Source organism: Moschus berezovskii, chromosome 5 (genome assembly GCF_049115385.1).
Source record: "Moschus berezovskii isolate FMDL1 chromosome 5, NW_MosBer_1.0, whole genome shotgun sequence".
Taxonomy (NCBI): Eukaryota; Metazoa; Chordata; class Mammalia; order Artiodactyla; family Moschidae; genus Moschus; species Moschus berezovskii.
Genome location: NC_142464.1, coordinates 64,691,641 through 64,714,491, shown reverse-complemented (window position 1 = coordinate 64,714,491; position 22,851 = coordinate 64,691,641). Strand labels below are relative to the sequence as shown.

At 39.8% G+C, this 22,851-nt stretch overlaps 1 protein-coding gene across 1 annotated transcript in view; it reads right to left on the bottom strand.

The window, feature by feature from the left end:
* Positions 1-22,851, bottom strand: part of DTHD1 (death domain containing 1) — a 94,994-nt gene that overhangs the window by 10,675 nt on the left and 61,468 nt on the right. Inside the window, exon 9 of the mRNA XM_055434995.2 lies at positions 5,533-5,590. Coding sequence (XP_055290970.2) covers positions 5,533-5,590 — 58 coding nt within the window. The remainder of the gene's footprint in view (positions 1-5,532; positions 5,591-22,851) is intronic.

The following is a 22,851-nucleotide window of genomic DNA, read 5'->3' as shown; positions in this document are numbered from 1 at the left end:
TGTTAATTTGATTAATATGTGTCTTGGAGTATTTCGCCTTGGGTTTATCCTGTTGGGGACTCTCTGGGTTTCTTGGACTTGGGTGATTATTTCTTTCCCTATTTTAGGGAAGTTTTCAACTATTATCTCCTCAAGTATTCTTTCATGGTCTTTCCTTTTGTCTTCTTCTTCTGGGATTCCTATGATTCGAATGTTGGAGCATTTAACATTGTCCCAGAGGTCTCTAATATTGTTCTCATTTCTTTTAATTTGTTTTTCTTTTTTCCTCTCTGTTTCATTTATTTCTACAATTCTATCTTCTAACTCGCTTATCCTGTCTTCTGCCTCTGTTATTCTACTGTTTGTTCCTTCCAGAGTGTTTCTGATCTCATCTATTGCATTATTCATTGTATATTGACTCTTTTTTATTTCCTCTAAATCCTTATTAAACCTTTCTTCCATCTTCTCAATCTTTTTCTCCAGGTTATTTATCTGTAACTCCATTTTGCTTTCAAGATTTTGAATCATTTTCACCATCAAAATTTGAAATTCTTTATCAGGTAGATTCCCTATATCTTCCTCTTTTGTTAGTGTTGATGGGCATTTATCTTGTTCCTTTACTTGCTGGGTATTTCTCTGCCTCTTCATCTTGCTTATAATGCTTTGCTTGGGGTGGCCTTTCCCTCTTCTGGCCGTTTGTGGAGTTCTCTTTATTATGTAGTTTCCTCATTGTGTGTGGGGTTGGACAGGTGACTTGTCAAGGTTCCCTGGTTACGGAAGCTTGTGTCAGTGTTCTGGTGGGTGGAGCTGGATTTGTTCTCTCTGGAGTGCAATGAAGTGTCCAGTAATGAGTTATGAGATGTCAGTGGGTTTGGAGTGACTTTGGGCAGCCTGTATATTGAAGCTCAGGGCTAGTTTCCTGTGTTCCTGTAGAATTTGTGTGGTATGTCTTGCTCTGGAACTTGTTGACCCTTGGGTGGTGCTTGGTTTTAGTGTAGGTATGGAGACGTATGATGAGCTCCTATCAATTAATGTTCCCTGGAGTCAGGAGTTCTCTGGTGTTCTCAGGATTCAGGCTTAAGCCTCTTGCCTCTGGTTTTTGGTCTTATTCTTGGAGTAGCCTCTAGACGTCTCTATCTGTCATTTCCAAGGTGGTTCCCTCTGTTTTAGCTTCTGTTTGCTGGTCTCTTCAGTGTCTAATTTCCGCCCTGATACTAGGGGGTGGGTGGACACTTTTTAAGGCTCAATTGTTCAGTCCTGTTCTGGGAAGGGAGGAACGCTGCAGACGAATATCTCTGGCGTCTGTGGGGAGTGCTCGCAGCATCTCGGCCACACTGGGTTTGCCCCCGCTGACAGTGCGTGTGTTGTTCCAGTCTACACTGCACAGGCTCTAGGTTGCTCTGCCGGGAACTGTCTGAGGCCGGCGCTGGGTTGTATGCACTTCCCAGGTCTGAGCGGCTCAAGTTCAGGTTCTCAGGTACTCCACAAAGGCGCAGACTTGGTTGGGCCTGCGTTTTGTGCCTTCCCTGGTCCGAGCAGTTCAGGGGACCAGGTGTTTGGCGAGCACTGTCTCTGCGACTTATTGCCTCCCCAGTCCCCGCCACTCAGTTTTCTGGGTGTACAACCGGCGCACCTTCTCAGGAGGTTATCGACCGGCCCGAGCCCAAGAAGTCCTGATTAGCAACAAGCCTGTCTGCACTTTGTATCAGATGCCTTTCTGGGGCGCGGTTGCCCGTTCCGGCTCTGGCTGTGCCCCCTGCCTGTCTCGGCGGAGGATGGGGGATGGGCCGACCGCAGCCGGCTCGCTCTGCTCAGTCCTTTATTCTGTGAGCGGGGCTGGCCGAGTCTTAGGTTAGAGCTTTCCGCCTTTTCGTGGGGAAGCTATCCCACAGTCTGCTTTGCTCTCCCCAGTTCTCTCAAATTGTTCTCGCGGCATTCAAGCCCAGTCCTCTCTCTAAGCAGTTCAGCCGGCTCCTCCCTGCCCAGCCCCCGCTTGCTAATGGCGTATGCAGGCGTCTGTGCTGCTTCTCCACTGGGAGTTACCGTTTGGCGGGTAGTCTGTGGGTTTTAAAAAAATCTTAAAAAAAAAAAGAGGGTTATGTGGCCCTCTGATCTTCCAAGGCTCGCCACAGATTCGCCAGTGAGAGTGTTTCCTGGTGTTTGGGAACTTCTCTCTTTTTAAAGCCTCCCTTCCCGGGACGGAGCTCCGTCCTTACTTCTTTTGTCTCGTTTTTTATCTTTTATGTTTTTTCCTACCTCCTTTCGAAGACAATGGGCTGCTTTTCTGGGTGCCTGATGTCCTCTGCCAGCATTCAGAAGTTGTTTTGTGGACTTTACTCCGCGTTCAAATGTTCTTTTGATGAATTTATGGAGGAGAGAGTGGTCTCGCCGTCCTATTCCTCCACCATCTTGTTCCTCCTCTCTGATATCCTCTTTTAAAACTCTGTTTAAGTTTTTCTTTCCAATCTTTCTAGAGCCCTCCTAGATACTACTTATAGCAACTGATTCTTAGTTTGCATCTTCTCCGACTTCCACAGAGCATTTTACTCCTTCCCTTGGGTTCCATGGCCCACCCTGGTGTTCCTCTTTTCTCTCTCTTCCCTCTGTGCTGACTTTCTTCCTCCTAATTGTGCTGAATTACTGCTTCCTAGCTCAGGCCCCTTCTATTTCTGCCCCTCCCCTTGAAATTCACCAACTGCCATAACCATCTCCTCTTTGTGAAATATCCCAGATCTAGCGTATCTTCATCTTTAACTCTGTTTTCCTAAATCCCGGTACAGGCACACCTTGTTTTCTTGTGCTTTGCTTTATTGCCCTTCGTGGATACTGCACTGTTTGTTGTTGTTGTTTGCAAATTGAAGATTTGTGGCAACTCTGGGTCAGACAAATCTATGAGTGCCATTTTTCCAACATCTTTTCTCACTTTGTGTCTCTGTGTCACATTTTGGTCATTCTCACAGTATTTCAAATTTTTTCATTATTCTATTTGGTATGGTGATCTGTGATCCATGATCACTGATGTTACTATTGTAAAAAGATTATGACTCGCTGAAGGCTCAGAAAATGGTCAGCATTTTTTTTAGCAGTGAAGTATTTTTAACGTATGTACATTAGTTTTTAGACATGATTCTATTGCACACTTCAGTTCAGTTCAGTTCAGTTCAGTCGCTCAGTCGTGTCCGACTCTCCGCGACCCCATGAACTACAGCACGCCAGGCTTCCCTGTCCATCACCAACTCCCAGAGTACACTCAAACTCATGTCCACAGAGTCGGTGATGCCATCCAGCCATCTCATTCTCCATCGTCCCCTTCTCCTCCCGCCCCCAACATTTCCCAGCATCAGAGTCTTTTCCAGTGAGTCAACTCGTCGCATGAGGTGGCCAAAGTATTGCAGTTTCACCTTTAGCATCAGTCCTTCCAATGAACATCCAGGATTGATCTCCTCTAGAATGGACTGGTTGGATCTCCTTGCAGTATAAGGGACTCTCAAGAGTCTTCTCCAACACCTAGACTACAGTATAATGTAACTTTTATATGTACTGAGTGAGTGAGTGTGTGAAGTCGCTCAGCTGTGTCCGACTCTTTGCGACCCCATGGACAGTAGCCTACCAGGTTCCTCCGTCCGTGGGATTCTCTGGGCAAGAGTGTATGTACTAGGAAACCCAAAAATTCATGTGACTTTATCATGATATTTGCTTTTTTGTGATGGTTTGAAACCAAACCCACACTCATCTGCAATATTCATCTCCTGGCTATCTTTACCAGTTTATAGTACATCCAATTTAAATTCCACATTACTAAAATTGAAATCAACTTTAGTTTTTCCCTCCCTCCACCTGATCCTTTATTCTATTCACTATCTTAGTAAATAGGACCACTCAGTTTAGTGTACTGACACACATAAGATTATCTCAATTTCTCAAAGCCTATTATATCTTATCACCTATACTCAAGTTTTATTGGCTCTAACTATAATCATACCTCAGGTGTTTCTCCCACTTTATAGTCTTATGGATTCAATCATGTCCTACCTTTTTTCTGGAAAACTACAAGAACCAGGGTTATAACTCATACTCCTGCTATCACTGTAGGCTGACCTTAGTCTCCTACACAACTAACAAAGAGAAGTTCTCAAAGTTTAATCTGATCTTGTTCATTCCTTGTTAATACATCTCTTGTGGCCTCCTTCATTGTCTAAACTTCTCAACTTAGCATTTAAAGCTGTTTATACTTTTATCCTGCTCCAACCTCATCTACCATCATCCTGCAGCAGCTCAAATGGCATTGGCCATGCAAGACCACATTGAATAACAATTTAGGACTCCCTGGTACACTTAGAAAAGATCACTGTACCCTTGTCCACTCTGGTGGTTGTTACCAATGGAGCAGGAGAGTTATATTTGAACACCAAGTTCTTCAAAGTTAACATTATCAACCTGCTGGGTTTTCATCTACTACTTTTGTTGTTTTAGTGGGGATTTTTCATTTGGTTTGTGTGGTTTTTGGCTTTCGTGTTTTCTTTTTGCTCGATCTCCTGCTCTCACTGAAAATATCAATTTTATTGCCTCTGAGAGAGTGTATAATGCTAGGGTGTATGCCCATCCTGCTGCTGCTGCTGCTGCTGCTAAGTCACTTCAGTCGTATCCGACTCTGTGTGACCCCATAGGCGGAAGCCCACCAGGCTCCCCCGTCCCTGGGATTCTCCAGGCAAGAACACTGGAGTAGGTTGCCATTTCCTTCTCCAATGTGTGAAAGTGAAAAGTGAAAGTAAATTCGCTCAGTCGTGTCCGACCCTTAGCGACCCCACGGACTGCAGCCTACCAGGCTCCTCCATCCATGGGATTTTCTAGGCAAGAGTACTGGAGTGGCTTGCCATTGCCCATCCTATTACTTCTAATTTAATTCAGCAAAGCTTGTGAAGTTTTTATACAAGTCCACAAAGAAAACTCCTAAACAAAATGGTATGCCATCAGTGGGAGACTGACACAATAGTCAAGACACATTCACTGATACCTTTTGAAGACCTATAAATTTTCACAATAGTAATTGTTAGCATCACAAAGTGAATTGTTTCAGAGACTAAAATAGAATAAAAGTGTCAAATTCTGAAATATGTGTCATTGTTATGTAGCTGGATTAGGCATAACCGCAATCAAATTTTATATTTTTCTTGTGGTTTCATACCTCTATATATACCTCTATTTAAAATCTATTTTAAGATTCAAAACCTAATAGTCAACATTTCAGAACAAACCATAGTAGTTTGTTTACCAAATACAGCAATTACTAGTTACCTTAGTTAAACAGCACTTAGTAGAATTCATATTTCTTATAGACTTTAATAAAAGTGTAACTACATCTCCATGTAAGAATTTTGTTCATATGTGCATGACTTATAAAGAAAAACTCATTTATTTGGCTGATAAGAAATGATTATTTAGCAAATTATTGTTAATATCAAAGTCCTCTGTTTTTCCTAAGATTCACATAAAATATAAAATATAAGAAGAAAAGAGTACCATCATAATGAGGACACAGCAAATATTCCTTACCGAGTGGATCTGTAGAAATTCTTTTGGTACTCTGTGGACGGTTGATTAATTTTTCATGCTTTGGGGAGAAAGGGACACAGAATAAGCAGAAGAAATCATTAATGTGTGAACAAGCTACACATAAAAGTCCTTCTGAACTTCACCCCTGTTTGGGAAAAGTCCTGAATTGCATGCCTTGCAAAATTGCATTGTGTATTTGTGTCTGCATGCTCAGCAATTCCTTTCCCAAGATAAGGCAACATATATTAACACAAATATTTCAGAAAATTTAAATTAGGAATATGCATATAAATATTATTATGGCAGTTTAATTAACTCTGAATAAATACAATTTAAAACTGTTAATACTAGCTAACAAAAAGCAAGCTATCTCTATGATACAAACATAATATTTAGTAAAAGCCCCTGTGGACCAGGCACCTTGCTCAACACTCAGCACCAGGCCTGGTACCTGGTGGGTACTCAAACATTCTGTTTCTGTTTCTGTTCCGTCGCTCAGTCATGTCCGACTCTTTGCGACCCCGTGGACTGTAGCCTACCAGGCTTCTCCGTCCATGGGATTCTCCAGGCAAGAATACTGGAGTGGGAAACGTGAATAAATGAGTGAATCAATGTGCAGCCATAATGCTAAAAGCAATCAAGTCTTTAAGTAAGTATTATTCTGAAATCAACATTTTGTCAGGAATAAATCAAATATAGAATCATTACTTTTCTACACTGTCCACAGAATGGTTTGTTCTCAGTTAATATAGAATCAGGAAAAATAGCATAGGAGAGTAAGTAAAAATATATGTTTGAAAACCTGTTCAGTGCTCTGGACAGTTTATTTCCATCCTCAGCCTAAGTTCTGAAATATGATTTAATAAAATGCACACACACACCCCTCAGAAACCTATGCATAGATATTCATAGCAACTTTATTTGGAATAGCTAAAAACTGGAAATGACTAAAATTTTTTACAACAGGTGAATGGCTAAAAAAACTATTGAATGTCCATAAAGTGGGATACAATTAAACAATAAAGAGAATAAATCACTGATAAATGCAACACCTTGCATGAACTTCAGAGTACTGTGCTGAGTGAAAAATTTCAGTCTTGAAAGGTCATATATTCTGATTCCATTTATATCACATTGTTGAACTTATCGAATTACAAAGATATAGAACAGATGGGTGATTTCCAGGGGTTAGGAGAGCAGTAGAAGATTGTAAAAAGGGAGCACAAGGTAGGTCTTTGTAATGCTAGAACAACTGTATATCTTGAATGCAGTGGTTACACAAAGCTACACATCTGATAAAACATTAACAGTACTATATACACGTTTATTGATGTCAACTTCCTGGCTTTGATATTGTGCTATAGTTATGTAAGGTGTAACCACTGAGGAAAACAGGGTGAGAATATCTAGCATCTCTCTGGACCATATTTAGCAACTTCCTGTAAATCTATAATTATTTCAAAATAAAACTGATTTTTAAAAAGTCTGCTCATAGCAATGATACAAGAATGATGTAGAATTCTATATTAATGCATTGTAAACTGCTTCATTAAAAGCACTAATTTATTAAATCTGAATGTAATATTTTGTAGGTACTCTTGTCATATATACTACATAGACATGTATATGAAACTTCCATTAAGGCATACAAGCAAGATGGTGGCATAGAAAGATCCTGATCTAAAAATAGATTAAAGATCTGAATGTAAGATCTGAAATCATAAAAATCCTAGAGAAAAACATAAGCAGTAACGTTGTGGATCTCACTCCAAAGGCAACGGAAAAGCAAAAATGAGCAAATTGGACTACATAAAAAAAAAAAAAAACAACTTCTGAGGAGTTAAGGTAAACTGTTATCAAAGTGAAAAAGCAGCCTACTGAATGGGAGAAGATACTATTTATCTATGGGGTTAATATCTAAAATATATTTTAATAACTCACATAACTCAATAACAAATAATTTTAAAATGGACAGAGAATCTGAACAGACGCTTTGCAAAGAAGATATAGAGATGGCTAACAAGCATGGAAAGATGTTCAACACTGCTAATTATTAGGGGAATATCAATCAAAATTACAATGAGATATTACTTACAGAATGGCTATTATTGAAAAGAGAAAAAATAACAAATGTTAGAGAGGATAGGAGAAAAGAAAACACTCATTGTTGTGGGACTGTAAATTGGTGCAGCCACTATGGAAAACAGTATGGACGTTCTTCAAAAATTAAGAATAGAACTAACCATATTTCCACTTCTTGGTATTTATCTGAATAATATAAAAACACTAAGTTGAAAAGATATATGCACCCTTATGTTTATTGCAATATATTACAGTTGTCAGATATGGAAAAAACCTAAGTGTCCATCGATATGTGAATGGATAAAGAAGATACATTTTATTTTATTTTTTTTAAGTAATTAATTTATTTTTTATTGGAGGCAAATTATTTTACAATATTATATTGGTTGGTTTTGCCATATATTGACATGAATTTGCCCCGGGTTTACATATATATATATACACACACCCGAGGCTTCCCAGGTGGCTCTAGTGGTAAATAACCTGCCTGCAGTGCAAGGAGGTAGGAGACAACAGTTTCAATCTCTGGGTCAGGGATATCCCCTGGAGGAAGGCATGACAACCCACTCCAGTGTTCTTGCCTGGAGAATCCCCATGGAGAGAAGAAGCTGGTGGGCTACAGTCCATGGGGTTTACAAAAAGTTGGACATGACTGAGTGACATAGCATGCACAAATATATACAGTGAAATACTGTGCTGTGTGCTTAGACACTTAGTTGTGTCTGACTCTTTGAGACCCCTTAGACTGTAGCCCACCAGGCTCCTCTGTCCGTGGGGATACTCTAGGCAAGAATACTTGAGTGGGATCCCATGCCCTCCTCCAGGGGATATTCCCAACCCAAGGATCTAACCCAGGTCTCCCACATTGCAGGCAGATTCTTTACCATCTGAGCCACCAGGGAAAACGCAACAGTGAAATACTACTCAGCCATAAAAAAGAATTAAATTCTCCCACTTGTGACAACTTGGATGAACTTCAAAGGTATTATGCTAAGTGAAATAAATCAGATGGAGAAAGACAAATACCATATGATTTCATTCATATGTCCAATCTCAAAAGAAAATCCCAAAAGAACAAATAAACCCAAAGCAAACTCAGACACAGGCATCAGAATTGTGGTTTCCAGAGGAGAAGGGGGATGGAGGGGTTAGTGAAATGGGTGATGGAGGTTAACTGTACAAAGATGGATGGTAACTAGAATTGTAGTGGTGAACACTGTGTAATGTATACACATATTGAATTCTAATGCTGTAGACCGGAAATTTAAATAATTTTTTAAAAACCTTAGAGTAAGAAGTTTTAATGGGAAGAGATTAAGAATCAATATAATAACAATATAAATCCAAGAATACTGATACTGTAGCATTTCAAAAGAAGTGCACAGATTTTTGAGACATTAACTTTGCACTTAATCCTCTCCAGAAAAATTGAGAAATGTGCCATTTTAAATCATGCAGCAGATTCTGTCATTCCCACCAATGGACATATGACCAGGATTGAGTCTAGGACAAGAGGTACACATTGGATTTTTTCTTTATTGTGTGTAAACAATTTACCACCCACCCCGCCAGTCATTCTTTCTTCACAGATGGCTCATAGCACCTTGATGCACTGAGAGTGATTCCAGTGTTCAAGTATATGTATTTTTTCACATATGTGAAAATTCAAGCCATGTTCTTTATCTGGAACCCAACCACAGAAGCAGTGAATTGTGGATGCATGGGAAATCTTGGGTCTTTTATACTTCCAGGCACTATGCTGGTCTCCCATATATTCTCATCATTCAGGGACTGTCAAACACCCTTCTTATTCCTTCCCTCCCCCTTTCTTTCATCTTTTCATTCCATTTTTTTTCTTTGTACTATTTTTGCCTTGCTTACCACCTTTAAAATCTCACTGGTGCTCAGGGTCAGCTCCAAGTTAAGCAGGGAAGCCGATGCTTGTCCTACAGTGTCCACTCCCATGGATTCTGTGTCTACACAGGCTTACCTGGATGCCTTCATTGGCGGGATTGACTCTGATTTTTCCCTACTTATCTCTCTTCTCTTCTTCACATCAACAAGTGCTATTCTGTTGCATCCCCTAAGGGTCCACTAGTTGCTAGAGGAAGTTCTGTTATTCCTCTCAGGTAACCTGCTCTTATGTTAATATTGTAGACTTTATTTTGCCAAATAAAGTTTCTAAAATGCCACTTTCAACATGTGACTTCTCAGGAAGGCTGTCTAGAAAATCTAAACCTGACTCTCAAGATTTCAGTTTTACACACATACCTTGTAGAAGGGTGTAGTGGGGTTTATGTGGCAGTGTTTTCTTCACTATATGCCATCAGTATAAAAGTATAAATAATTAAAATATATACCAGTATGTCTTGTTACTGCACAGCTCTCATTGACTTGAAAGTGTTTTTAAAAGATTGGAACTAAAAAGTTACTTACACCTGGAAGGGGCATTGTGTCTTGAGTCTTACAGGCCACTGCTTTTAAGACTCCTTCAATTACTATTGTTTCCATGTTCCTTAAGTACAACCCTGTTACTGAATTTTTAAAACTTAGGAAACATTTTTAGTTGAGTTTATACCAACTTGGTCTTTTGTGTGCAACAACAAAAAAATTAACTTGAGCACATCCTTTATTTTATCCAACATTATTTTTAGTGATGCACCTAAAAGTTTCCCTTCATTGTATCTTTTCACCACTCCAGAAACTAGCCATGATCAGTCTTGGCTCTGCTTATTAGACTATCATCTCTTTGAGGGCCAATAAAGTACCCTGTTCCTATGTTAATTCTTCACCATACTTTACTGATATTGACACATACACATAGGGTAGTAAGAACTATTTAACTTATGTGATACTTTCTCTTGACTTGAATGATCTCTTCCTTCATATCCTACCATGTTTTCAAGACCACTGATCATTTCCATCTCTTTTATCAACTACTCTGGTTCCTGGTTTCTTATTTGAGAATTCATGTGATATCACTCGATTTATTTCTTAATGGCTTGTGCTTTCATCAATGCCACTCATATACTGTTACTTGCATATGTTTGTTTTCCCTCCAGTTAGACTTTCAGTAATTTTTGTATCCCTTTATTTTCAATCAAATAATTAATTTTATTACAATAATAATATTTTCCCTCATGGTAAAATTTTGACCTCAAGTAATTGTCAGGTCTGCTACTCAAATGAACTTATTGTTGGGTGATTTATGGAACATTGAAGATACCTATTCCCTGTTCAGTTTAGGGCCCATTGCCGATAATCTTCACTTTCCTTCCCTAGCCTCTCAAGGGCCTTTGCAAATACCTCTTTCATTTTACATCCTGAATCCCCTGAAATGCATCAAGGTATAATATCAACTTGAACAAAATACCAAGAGCTCATCTCCTATTGAGATCTTGACAAGGACTTTTCCATCTTAAGTTGAGTTAGGCTGTCAAAACAAATTGACCAGACTGATTACATCAGATAGTGTGCCACACAAAATTAAAATTTTCAACAAAATACATATCTCCTTCTTAGGTCTTAGACAGAAATTAAAGTCCCAAAATACAGACAATACCATCCTTTACCCCTTCTTCTGATTCATCAGTCTTAGCCAAGTTAACCATATTCACACTCCCTGTAAGAGTCTGGTCCCCTGTACAGCTTCTTTAGCAGTTGCTGCATGAAATCATCTTTCAAAAATAGCACAGCTCCTTTGGCAGACACCTCCAGAACTACAGAACTCCAGCTCTGAGTCTCATGAGCCACACAGCACAGCACAGACTCAATATTCCTGGGAGCTATCTGGTCACACAAGAAAGAGCAAAGCACCTCAAGATTTAGAAATAACTGAAAGCCCAGAAACAAATGTAGCTACTGCAAGATTCCTTACAGGAAGCCTGCAGCTTCTCTTACTCCTGCAAGAGCCTTTATCACGAATTCTCATATGTGAAGGCATTTTCCAAACAAAAGTTACTTCCTCAAACAAAATTATTTAACAGTTAGTTACAACTCATATTGAGGTCATTAACCACAGACCATAGCAGAACATTAGTGTAAGTGAGGACAGTGTGTAGACAGAGAGAAAATGAGGAAACAGAAGATTCTATGATTTCAGCTTCTTTAGGGTCTCAGCCAATCTCCACTGCTTGACCAGAATCCATTAGACACAAATGGCTGACCTTCCTTCAAAACAATTGCTTTTCTTTACCTGCCTGACCAGGTCAGCTAACATCTGTCACTGTCATCTTTGCAATCTCCTTTGCCTCCTCCTCCTTCGCACATTTTGGTCACTCTGCCCTTGACTCCATCGATTGGATTCTGAAGATAATTCAGAGTGCTTTTCCCAAGGCTTTCCACCTGTGTTTTTATTTGAAGAATTTATTGTCCATCTCCTACAACCTGATCCTATTATGTCCATATGCTCTCCTGTGCGTGCCAGTGCAAGGCACAATTGCCTCCTGCACCTCACTGATGACTGGAAACAGAAACTGCTCAAAATGTTCCTCAGGCTGCAACACTTCCACTTTATCTGGTTCCTCTCGTTCCACGATGCCCAAGAGCTGTATTTCCCCTGCTGCTTCAGAACCACAGAATGGATGTGGGCACAGAAGCCGTGAAACATGGAGACCCTGAGGCCAACCGGAGCTCTCAGTGTCATGATCTCTTTCCCTACAGGACTGTGCCTCTGTTGAAATAAATCTCTAGGCCCAGGAAGGATCCACACTCCTTTCCAGGATGCCACATCAGCAAAGCAAAACTTAGAAAACATTCATGTCCTCATAAATGTTCAGCTTGACCAGATATGCAGTGTATCCAGTCGGCCAGTCCATAAAGGCCAAGTCCAGTCCAGGCCTTCTCACGCCCATCAGGGGTGACTTTGTGGCCCCAGCCAATTGGATATTTTCTATTTGTCTCATCCTTGCTCTTTTTCTTTATCTTATAAATGTTTCTTACCTTTTGCCCATTTTGTCGTTCTTTGAAGGGAAACCATCCACTTCATGAAGTCTTAAAGTTTACTTGCATCACTTAAGCTGTCTTCTTTAACCATTGTTAAATTTCTTTACAGCTGTACATTGGTAGATCCTATTGTATCATTTTCTGTGTTTTTTTTTTTTTTTAATATCAGTGCTTCTATTTACCACAGGGTTACTACACCATACCCTCAAGCCTCAATTCTTCATAGCTCTGGGGATTCTCTGTGGACAATTATGAAGATTGTTATCACCACAAATTTAAAGTCTGTTGTTTCAGCTGGGGACTGGGACTGCTCAGCAGTATTTTTATATGTCCCTGAAGACCTCTTCCACTATTGCTTACGGAAACCATTGCACACATGTACCACTCTTTGCAAGACTTCTGCCTCACCCTTGCCCAACACTCTCAGCAAGGGGCTTTATTTATCACTGAGAAATAAAGCAGTGTTCTCAAACCATAGCATTCATGAAAATGAATCTTGAGAAAAAGGCAAAAATTAAGTCCATACTTTGAATTGGTCTCAGATAAGGCCACATTTGTAACACAGATGGTTCTTATTCTGAAGTATGATGGCTCCAGTTAGAAAAGCACCATTGAGTTGGACTTACATCAGTTATCAACCAGCATTCCAAATGTATCCCAGCAATGCATGGAAGAATGAAACACATATCTTTATCCAAGAAATGATGGAGATTTCCAATATAATGTCAGGGCCAAAGTGAGATTCTGATTGCTTCTTACACAACTGATGCTATAGAGGTACTGCTGCTGCTGCTCCTGCTGCTAAGTCGCTTCAGTTGTGTCCAACTCTGTGCGACCCCATAGACGGCAGCCCACCAGGCTCCCCCGTCCCTGGGATTCTCCAGGCAAGACCACTGGAGTGGGTTGCCATTTCCTTCTCCAATGCATGAAAGTGAAAAGTGAAAGTGAAGTTGCTCAGTTGTGTCCAACTCTTAGCAACCCCATGGACTGCAGTCTACCAGGCTCCTCCGCCCATGGGATTTTCCAGGCAAGAGTAATGAAGTGGGGTGCCATCACCTTCTCTGATAGAGGTACAGTAATAAAATTAATTTCTCACTCAAAAATTGCTTCATAGGAGTTGCACAGATGACTTAATCTGGTGCATACCTCCTCACATAGAAACTCCAACTCTGCAAAGTCCCATCCAGGTATTTCTGGCAGTCTTATGGGCTTTGCTCTCTTGGTATCCACATGTTCCACCAGGTTCAGCACAATGGTCCGCCAGGCAACACAACCATCAAAGCTCTTTTTGTGGGCACAACAGTTTCCCTTCCTGTGTATATCATGGAGTCTATCATGTGTACTACTAGGTAGTACCATGAGTGTTCTACCCATACCACGCTTTTGCTCCCATGGTTTCACATGAGCACAGTTATTGCATATCAGTGGTTACCATGGGTTTGTTCTGTTGCAGCCCCACTACCATTCTGCTAGCTCCTTCAGCAGTGATACCATTCTAACTTGCTCCACATGAAGCCCATCCTCTCTCCTACTTTTCTCCCGAGCAAAGCAGTTCTCCATCAGTGACCACTCTGAGCTCTCCTGGTGTGTAAATTGTGTAGTAAAATGTGATAGAATGAAGTAAGTGTCTCCCTACTCCTTGGGTTACAGTAATATGAACTTGGCCCTGTTGCATCACAGGACTCAATTAAATATGTCTTCTGTTTTTAAATTAAAATCCCTTAGGACAAGGGGCTGAACTGAGAATCAGATTTCATTAATAATTATAGTACTCTGTTCTCAACATCTGATGGCCTGTATGTTTTAAATATATTTTAATATGTGACACATTTAACATAGAATATTTGGTATATATTTAGAAGTTTTTAATAAAAATTTATTTATATTCTAATATATATAAATATGTGAGGGGTGGGAAAACACACTCTGAGTCCTCTGCAAATAGAGCTCTGTCAAGTCATATCTCATATTCAGTTATTTCAGACTCAGCAGTGAATACAGTTTAATTTCTTATTCCAGGAATCACTTCAGCTTCTATGCAAATAATCTTATGAGTTGGATGAATCTCAGCACTTATTTATCAGGCTTGTCTGAAACTCTCAAAATTGAGCCTGCTTCAGAGTTATTTACAAAGTATGTTCTCCTGGGTTATCTCATCTGTCTTTCCCCAAAATGCTGTGAGGAAGATGAGGAGTTCATTCAAGAGTGAGACTATGAAGGCTTAAAAGTAGTGAGGTCTTGTGGCTGAGACTTCAGAGTGAGGGAACCGTGGGCTCAATACCACTCTGATGAACTCCAAAACATATGCTTTCCTTAATACAAGGCTGCTTGAGCATGAGGGCTTTTGGGTAAGACTGAGTCTAAACCTCATTCTGTCAATTGTTGACTCCTGAGTCAATTCATGCCTTGGTTTCCTAAACTTTAAAATTTCTGTCATCATCTTGTCTCCTACCTAGATGTGTAGTGAACTTTAAATGAAATACAATGTGTAACATACTTTAGATGAAATAAAATGGATTACTTTCATTGAATTCTTTGCAGAGTGTGTGTTCAGTAAGTCATTTAATTTTGTCACACAATTCTTGATAGACCTAGAGTCTCATTTTGTATCAGAAAGGTTTTGATACCTCTCAAATTCCAATACAATAAATGATTGTCCAAAGATCCATTTGCAGAGAAAAGCAAATACCCTATATTAACACATGTATGTGGAATCTAGAAAATGGTATGGATGATCTTATTTGCTAAGCAGAAACAGACACAGATTTAGTGACCAAACAAATGGATACCAAAAGGAAGGGCAGTGGGATGAACTGGGGGACTGGAATTGATATATATACACTACTGATGCCATGTATGAAATAAATAACTAACGAAAACCTACATATAGCACAGGGAACTCCATACTCAGTGCCCTGTGGTGACCTTAATGTGAAGGAAATCTAAAAAAGAGAGGATATATGTATACATACAGCTGATTCACTTTGCTATACAGTAGAAATTAATGCAATATTATAAAATAACTCTACTCCAATAAAAATTAATTTAAAAAGATCCATTTGTAAATAAGGTAAATCCTATAACTTTATGTATAGCGAGACATAAGTTAAGTGTTACATGACATAATGGCATTGGAGCCAGCCCCTTTCCCTGTGGTCTCATAGTCCACCTGGGTTCAGCAGCTGCAGACCATCGAGTCTCTGATAGAAGCTCAGAGTTTCAATCTTGGTCAGGACTCACCCTTATTATAATGTGCTTTCAGGAAGCTTAGGATGGTGCCATAGTTAAGTAAGGTAACCTCACACAAGGAGTGTGTTAAGTGTTTAGTCACTCAGTTGTGTCCGTCCCTTTGTCACCCCATGGACTGTAGCCTGCCAGGCTCCTCTGTCCATGGAATTCTCCAGGCAACAATACTAGAGTGGGTAAGCATTTCCTTTTTCGGGGGATCTAGGAACAAACACCAAGAAAACTAGAGTGAAAAATAAAGCAGTGGAAACACAGCCATTATAGGTTGGCTTCAGCACTGGTTTGTTTAGTAATATCATGTCATCATTGTGCAGAGAAGGCGATGGCAAGCCACTCCAGCACTATTGCCTAGAAAATCCCATGGATGGGGGAGCCTGGTAGGCTGCAGTCCGTGGGGTCACTAAGGGTCGGACACGACTGAGTGACTTCACTTTCACTTTTCACTTTCACACATTGGAGAAGGAAATGGCAACCCACTCCAGTGTTCTTGACTGGAGAATCCCAGGGACGGGGGAGCCTGGTGGGCTTCTGTCTATGGGGTCACACAGAGTCGGACATGACTGAAGTGACTTAGCAGCAGCAGCAGCAGCAGCAGCATTGTGCCTTCCATTCCAGCTTAAAATAACAAATATGAGTAAAATTAGGGAATTCAACAAAGTTGTTGGGTGAAATTTCTGCAGGTTCACCACAATAACCCATAAAACCAAACTGAAAGTAAAAAAAGAAGTCAGGAAAATTATAAATCCTTACCATAGTAAAACATATTTTGAAGTGAAAAATGGAAAGAGTGACATAAAATGACATCTTTTGCATCTAAAGTAATATCCTATTTTTTTTGTTGTTTTTTAAATTTTACTTTATATTTGATTGACAGTGCTATGTTAGTTTCAGGTGTATGGTACACTGACTCAGTTATTTGCATGCTAAGTTGCTTCAGTCGTGTCCAACTCTTTGCAACCCTATGGACCGTACCCTGCCGGGCTCCTCTGTCTATGGGACTTTCCAGGCAAGAATACTGCAGTAGGTTGCCATGACCTCCTCCAGGGGATCTTCCCAACCGAAGGATTGAACCCATGTCTCTTGTCTCCTGCATTGGCAGGCGGGTTCTTTACCAGTAGCACCACCTGGGAAGCCCCCAATTATAACATTCATGGTCACTAATTTCAAGGGTACCTACAATAATTAAATTCAGTTCAGTTGCTCAGTTGTGTCCAACTTTTTCTGACCCCATAGACTGCAGCATGCCAGGCTTCCCTGTCCATCACCAACTCCTGGAGCTTGCTCAAACTCATGTCCATTGAGTCAGTGATGCCAACCCAACCATTTTCTCCGTGTCCCTTTCTCCTCCCGCCTTCAATCATTCCCAGCATCAGGGTCTTTTCCAGTGAGTCAGTTCCTTGCATCAGGTGGCCAAAGTATTGGAGCTTCAGCTTCAGCATCAGTCCTTCCAATGACTATTCAGGACTGATTTCCTTTAGGATGGACTGGTTTATCTCCCAGAAGTCCAAGGAATTCTCAAGAGTCTTCTCCAACACCACAGTTCAAAAGCGTCAATTTTTCGGTGCTCAGCTTTCTTTATAGTCCAACTCTCACATCATACATGACTACTGGAAAAACCATGACTTTGACTAGATGGACCTTTGTCAGCAAAGTAATGTCTCTGCTTTTCAATATGCTGTCGAGGTTGGTCATAACTTTTCTTCCAAGTAGCAAGCATGTTTTAATTTCATGGCTGCGGTCACCATCTGCAGTGATTTTGCAGCCCCCCAAAATAAAGTCTCTCACTGTTTCTCAATCTATTTGCATGAAGTAATGGAACTGGATGCCATGATCATAGTTTTTTTAATGTTGAGTTTTAAGCTAGCTTTTTTACTCTCCTCTTTCACTTTCATCAAGAGGCTCTTTAGTTCTCTGCTTTCTGCCATAAGGGTGGTGTCATCTGCTTATCTGAGATTATTGATATTTCTCCTGGCAGTCTTGATTCCATCTTCTGCTTTATCCAGTCTGGCATTTTGCATGATGTACTCTGCATATACGTTAAATAAACAGGGTGACAATATACAGTCTTGACATACGCCATTCCCAATTTCCAACCAGTCTGTTGTTCCACATCCAGTTTAAATTGTTGCTTCTTGACTTGCATACAGATTTCTCAGGAGGCAGGTAAGGTGGTATTCCCAACTCTTTCAGAATTTTACAGTTGGTTGTGATCTACATAGTCAAAGGCTTTGGTATAGTCAATAAAGCAGAAGTATATGTTTTTCTGGAATCCTCTTGCTTTATTGATGATCCAACATATGGTGGCAATTTGATCTCTGTTTCCTCTGCCTTATCTAAATACAGCTTGAACATCTGGAAGTTCATAGCTCACGTACTGTTGAACACTGGCTTGGAGAATTTTGAGCATTACTTTGCTAGTGTCCGAGATGAATGCGATTTTGCAGTAGTTTGAACATTCTTTGGCATTGCCTTTCTTTGGGATTGGAGTGGAAACTGACCTTTTCTAGTCCTGTGGCCACTGCTGAGTTTTCCAAATTTGCTGGCATAATGAGTGCAGCACTTTCACAGCATCATCTTTTAGGATTTCAAAAATAACTCAACTGGAATTCCATCACTTTCACTAGCTTTGTTCGTAGTGATGCTTTCTAAGGCCCACTTGACTTCACATTCCAAGATGTCTGGCTCTAGGTGAGTGATCACACCATCATGGTTATCTGGGTCATGAAGATCTTACTATTGCTATTTGGTGGATATAGAAATAACAAGTTATAGACTTTTCTTAATTTCTACATGCCTGCTATTTCTTGGGGGCTTCGCTAGTGGCTCAGACAGTAAAGAATCTGCCTGCAATGCAGGAGAGCTGGGGTCAGGAAGCCCCAGGGAGAAGGAAATGGCAACCCACTCTAGTATTCTTACCTGGAAAATTCCATGGACAGTGGAATCTGGTTGGCTACAGTCCACAGGGTTTGCAAAGAGTCATAATTGACTGAGCAAGTAACACACACACTAGTTCTTGGAGTCTCTATTGAAGAACTAGTTTTTGTGTAAAGTAACATGTTAAAAACTTTCTGATACTTTAAGTACCATCTAACATGGATGCTACACAGAATTATAGCTAAAGGGCAGCATTACATATCCAACAACAACAAAAAAATGTGATGCTGATATTAGCATTTTTATCATTTACCTTAAGGCACTTATTCATGGAGAGATTTTCACAGGTAATTATGATAATATCTTGTGGCAACAACTCCTCTGTCCAGCCTTAACTCTCATACTTCTCCCATCCCCAAACACTTATTGTAGATTTTTCTGATATATAGGTCATTTATTAGTTAGAAGATATAAAATTAGAAGTGGTATGAATAATAAATCAAGGGAGTATATATTTAATTAGTATATTTTTGTGTATCTTTAGCATGGATTTTCGGAGAAGGCAATGGCAAGCCACTCCAGTACTCTTGCCTAGAAAATCCCATGGATGGAGGAGCCTGGTAGGCTGCAGTCCATGGGGTCGCTAAGGGTCGGATATGACTGAGCGACTTCACTTTCACTTTTCACTTTCACACATTGGAGAAGGAAATGGCAACCCACTCCAGTGTTCTTGCCTGGAGAATCCCAGGGACGGCGGAGCCTGGTGGGCTGCCGTCTATGGGGTCACACAGAGTCGGACACGACTGAAGTGACTTAGCAGCAGCAACATGGATTTTGCCAGAAGCCTTTAAGGTACCATAGCTACATACAAGTTTTAACTGCTTACTTTACTCTCTATTTATTTCACATAGAGTCCTCTTCACCTAAGTAATAGCGGCCATTTGCTTAACTTGAGTTCATTTATCACATCATAGTAATAAACTGTAGGGTCTCAAACTTCATAATGTATGACTTCTATAAAACTCTTAGAGATTTTATATTATAAATACATTCGATAGAATATTGATTAAAGAAGTAATCTGATATAAAATATTAATGGTAGCATAAAATCTCTGTGCTTCAGTTATAGGTCCAACATAATACAAATCAAATAAGAGCTTACAGTAGCACTGAGAGAGGACCTACGGGCATGGAGAACTAGGCTCGATTTTCGGTTTCCAGCCAGGCATGTGAGAGGCTAGAAGTTGCCATTCTGTCCTAAAGAGTGAAAAGCAGAACAAGCTGAAAAATCAACAACTGTCTTTCAATTTGTCAAAGAAATAAGGTCACAGGGGCAAACCTCTTTGTCAAATTTGTAGAGACTAACAAGAAGCTACTGAGAATCACAGCTAACCAGGGCAGAAACCCACAGCACAAACAACCACAGGAACGAGGGCCAGGGTAAGGAAACCTGAAGTACGATCGACAGATTGCTGGAGGCTCAGTGCGGACAAGTCCAAGAGCTCCAGCGGAAGACTCCAGGAGGATCCAGTCAGGGGTAAATTTTGCACACTTTTGTGAATTTTACCTCTAGGAGCTCAACCAGGTTCTTATAGTAAATATCTGAGAAAAATCCCATTGTGCTTCCTGCAGGGAGAGGGAAAATGAAGCCTTTTTAAATATCCGTACTCTGTCTGTAGAAGGCCTGCCCTCAGAAGAAACTATTTAACCAAAGCTTAATTTGCTGGTGTTTTATCAGGGTGTAACTGACCTAGGGGAAGGGAAATAGCCAACTTCAGGTCCCTCTAACCATCCTGTCCCACAAAGGTGGACGGGAGGGAGACACAGGCTCACTGAAGACTGAGAGCAAGTCATAGACCTATAGGACCCTTGCCTTCCCTCACGCTTACCACCGCATCACTAAAGGTTCATTTATAGCAGTTCCCTTTACCCAGTACATCGTGTTCAGCTATCAAGAGAAGCAACTACAAGACAGGCTAAAGGGCAAAAAGCAGTTTGAAGAGACCAAGTCAACATGAGAGCTAGACTCAGGTATAGCAGTACTATGAGAATTATCATATAGGAATTTTTAAAAATTACAATTAATATGCTAAAGACTCTAGTGTGAAAGTGAACGGCATATAAGAACAGATGTGCAATGTAAGCAGATGATGGAAAGTCTCAGAAAAAACCAAAGAGATATGCTAGAGATCAAAACATTGTAAGAGTAATGAAGAATGTCTTTAGAAGGATTATTAGTACATACACATGGCCGTGGAAAGATTTTGAGCTTGAGGATATCTAAACAGAAGATCCCAAACTGAAAATCAAGAGAAAAAAGATAAAAACAGAACATCTAAGAACTGTGAAACAACAGTGAAAACCTGTGTGCCATAGGAATTATAGAAATAGAGAAAGAAACAGAAGTATTTGAAACAATAATTGTTGAGTTTGCCAGATTAATATCAGACACCGAACCACAGATTCAGGAAGCTCAGAGAATACCAGGCAGGATTGGTGGCAACAGTTGGGCTAAATGTGTAACTATATTATTTCATTCCAAACCACGTTTGAAAATTTGTCATTTTCCTTTCACAGATGTAACTTCTCCAAGGTAACATGGAACTAATCTTGAAATCCAGTTCTGTCTAAAGCCCTGTCTTAAAGAATTCAAATTAATGCCCTGAGTTAGACATAATATTTCCTCCAGATAATGATATTAGCTATAATTTTCATTACTTATCAGGTACCAGTAATAACTTAAAATATATTTAAGTTAAATATTTTAAAATAACTTAAAATATATTCCATAACCTTGGTGGAGTCTAGTATATCTATAACTTTGTGAGGTAGTTGTTATACTTACTTTACAAATGAGCAGACTGAAGTTTATTTTTTTAATTGAAATATAGTTGATTTACAATGTTAATTTTTGCTGTACAGCAAAGTGATTCAGTTATACATATATGTGTGTGTTAGTAATTTAGTTGTGCCTGACTCTTCATGACCCCATGGACTGTAGCCCACCAGGCTCCTCTGTCTATGGGATTCTCCAGGCAAAAATACTGGAGTGGGTAGTCATTCCCTTCTTCAGGGTATACAGTTTTTTCTGTTCTTTTCTACCATGGTTTATCCTAGAATACTGACTATAATTCCCTGTGCTATATGGTAGGACATTGCTATTTATCCATTCTCCATATAATAGCTTACATCTGCTAACACCTACCTCCCACTCCATCCCACCTCCAAACACCTCTCCCCCTGGCAACCACTTGTCTTTTCTCTCCATCCATGAGTCTGTTTCTGCTTTGAAGATAGGTTCATTTGTGTCATATTTTAGATTCCACATATAAGGGATAACATATATTATTCGTCTTTCTCTTTCTGACTTATTTCACCGAGTATGATAATCTCCAGTTGGACCCATGGAGCTACAAAGAACATTATCTCATTATATTTAATGCTGAGTAGTATTCTGTTGTATACATGTACCACATCTTTATCCATTCATTTGTCCATCGACATTTAGGTTGTTTTCATGTCTTTGGTATTGTAAATAGTGCTGTTATGAACATAAAGGAGCATTTATCTTTTTTGAATTATAGATTTATCCAACTATATGCCCAGGAGTAGGACTGCTGAATCATGAGGTAATTCTCTTTTTAGTTTCCTGAGAAACCTCTACACTGTTTTCAGCAGTGGCTACACCACTTACATTCCCACCAACTTACATTCCCACCAACAGTAGAGGAGGATTCCCTAGAAAACTGAAGCTTAGAGAGATTAAATAATTTGACCAAAAACATACGTACTAAGTAACAGATGTAATATTAAAGCTAAAATTTGTAAGACTATGGATCCTTCTGTGTATATAAAGGGAAGGATGTGAGACAAGGCTTTCCCTTGGCCATTCTAGCACCTCTTGTATTAAGCTCACCAGTCACAAATATCATCACTGCTCTGGACTTGGAAGCAGCATTAGATAGAGGGAAAGAGGTCAATTCCTAATGATACTATCTATCAACCTTGTGATCTTACAGGTTTGTGTCCCATTTGCCTCATTCATGAAATTGACATGATGATATATAGTATCTGCTTCATAGTGCCCTTAAAAGAAATCTTTGGCTACATCATATAACTTTGAGCAGATCATTGCATGTAATAAGTACTCAAGATAATAGCTATTACTTAACA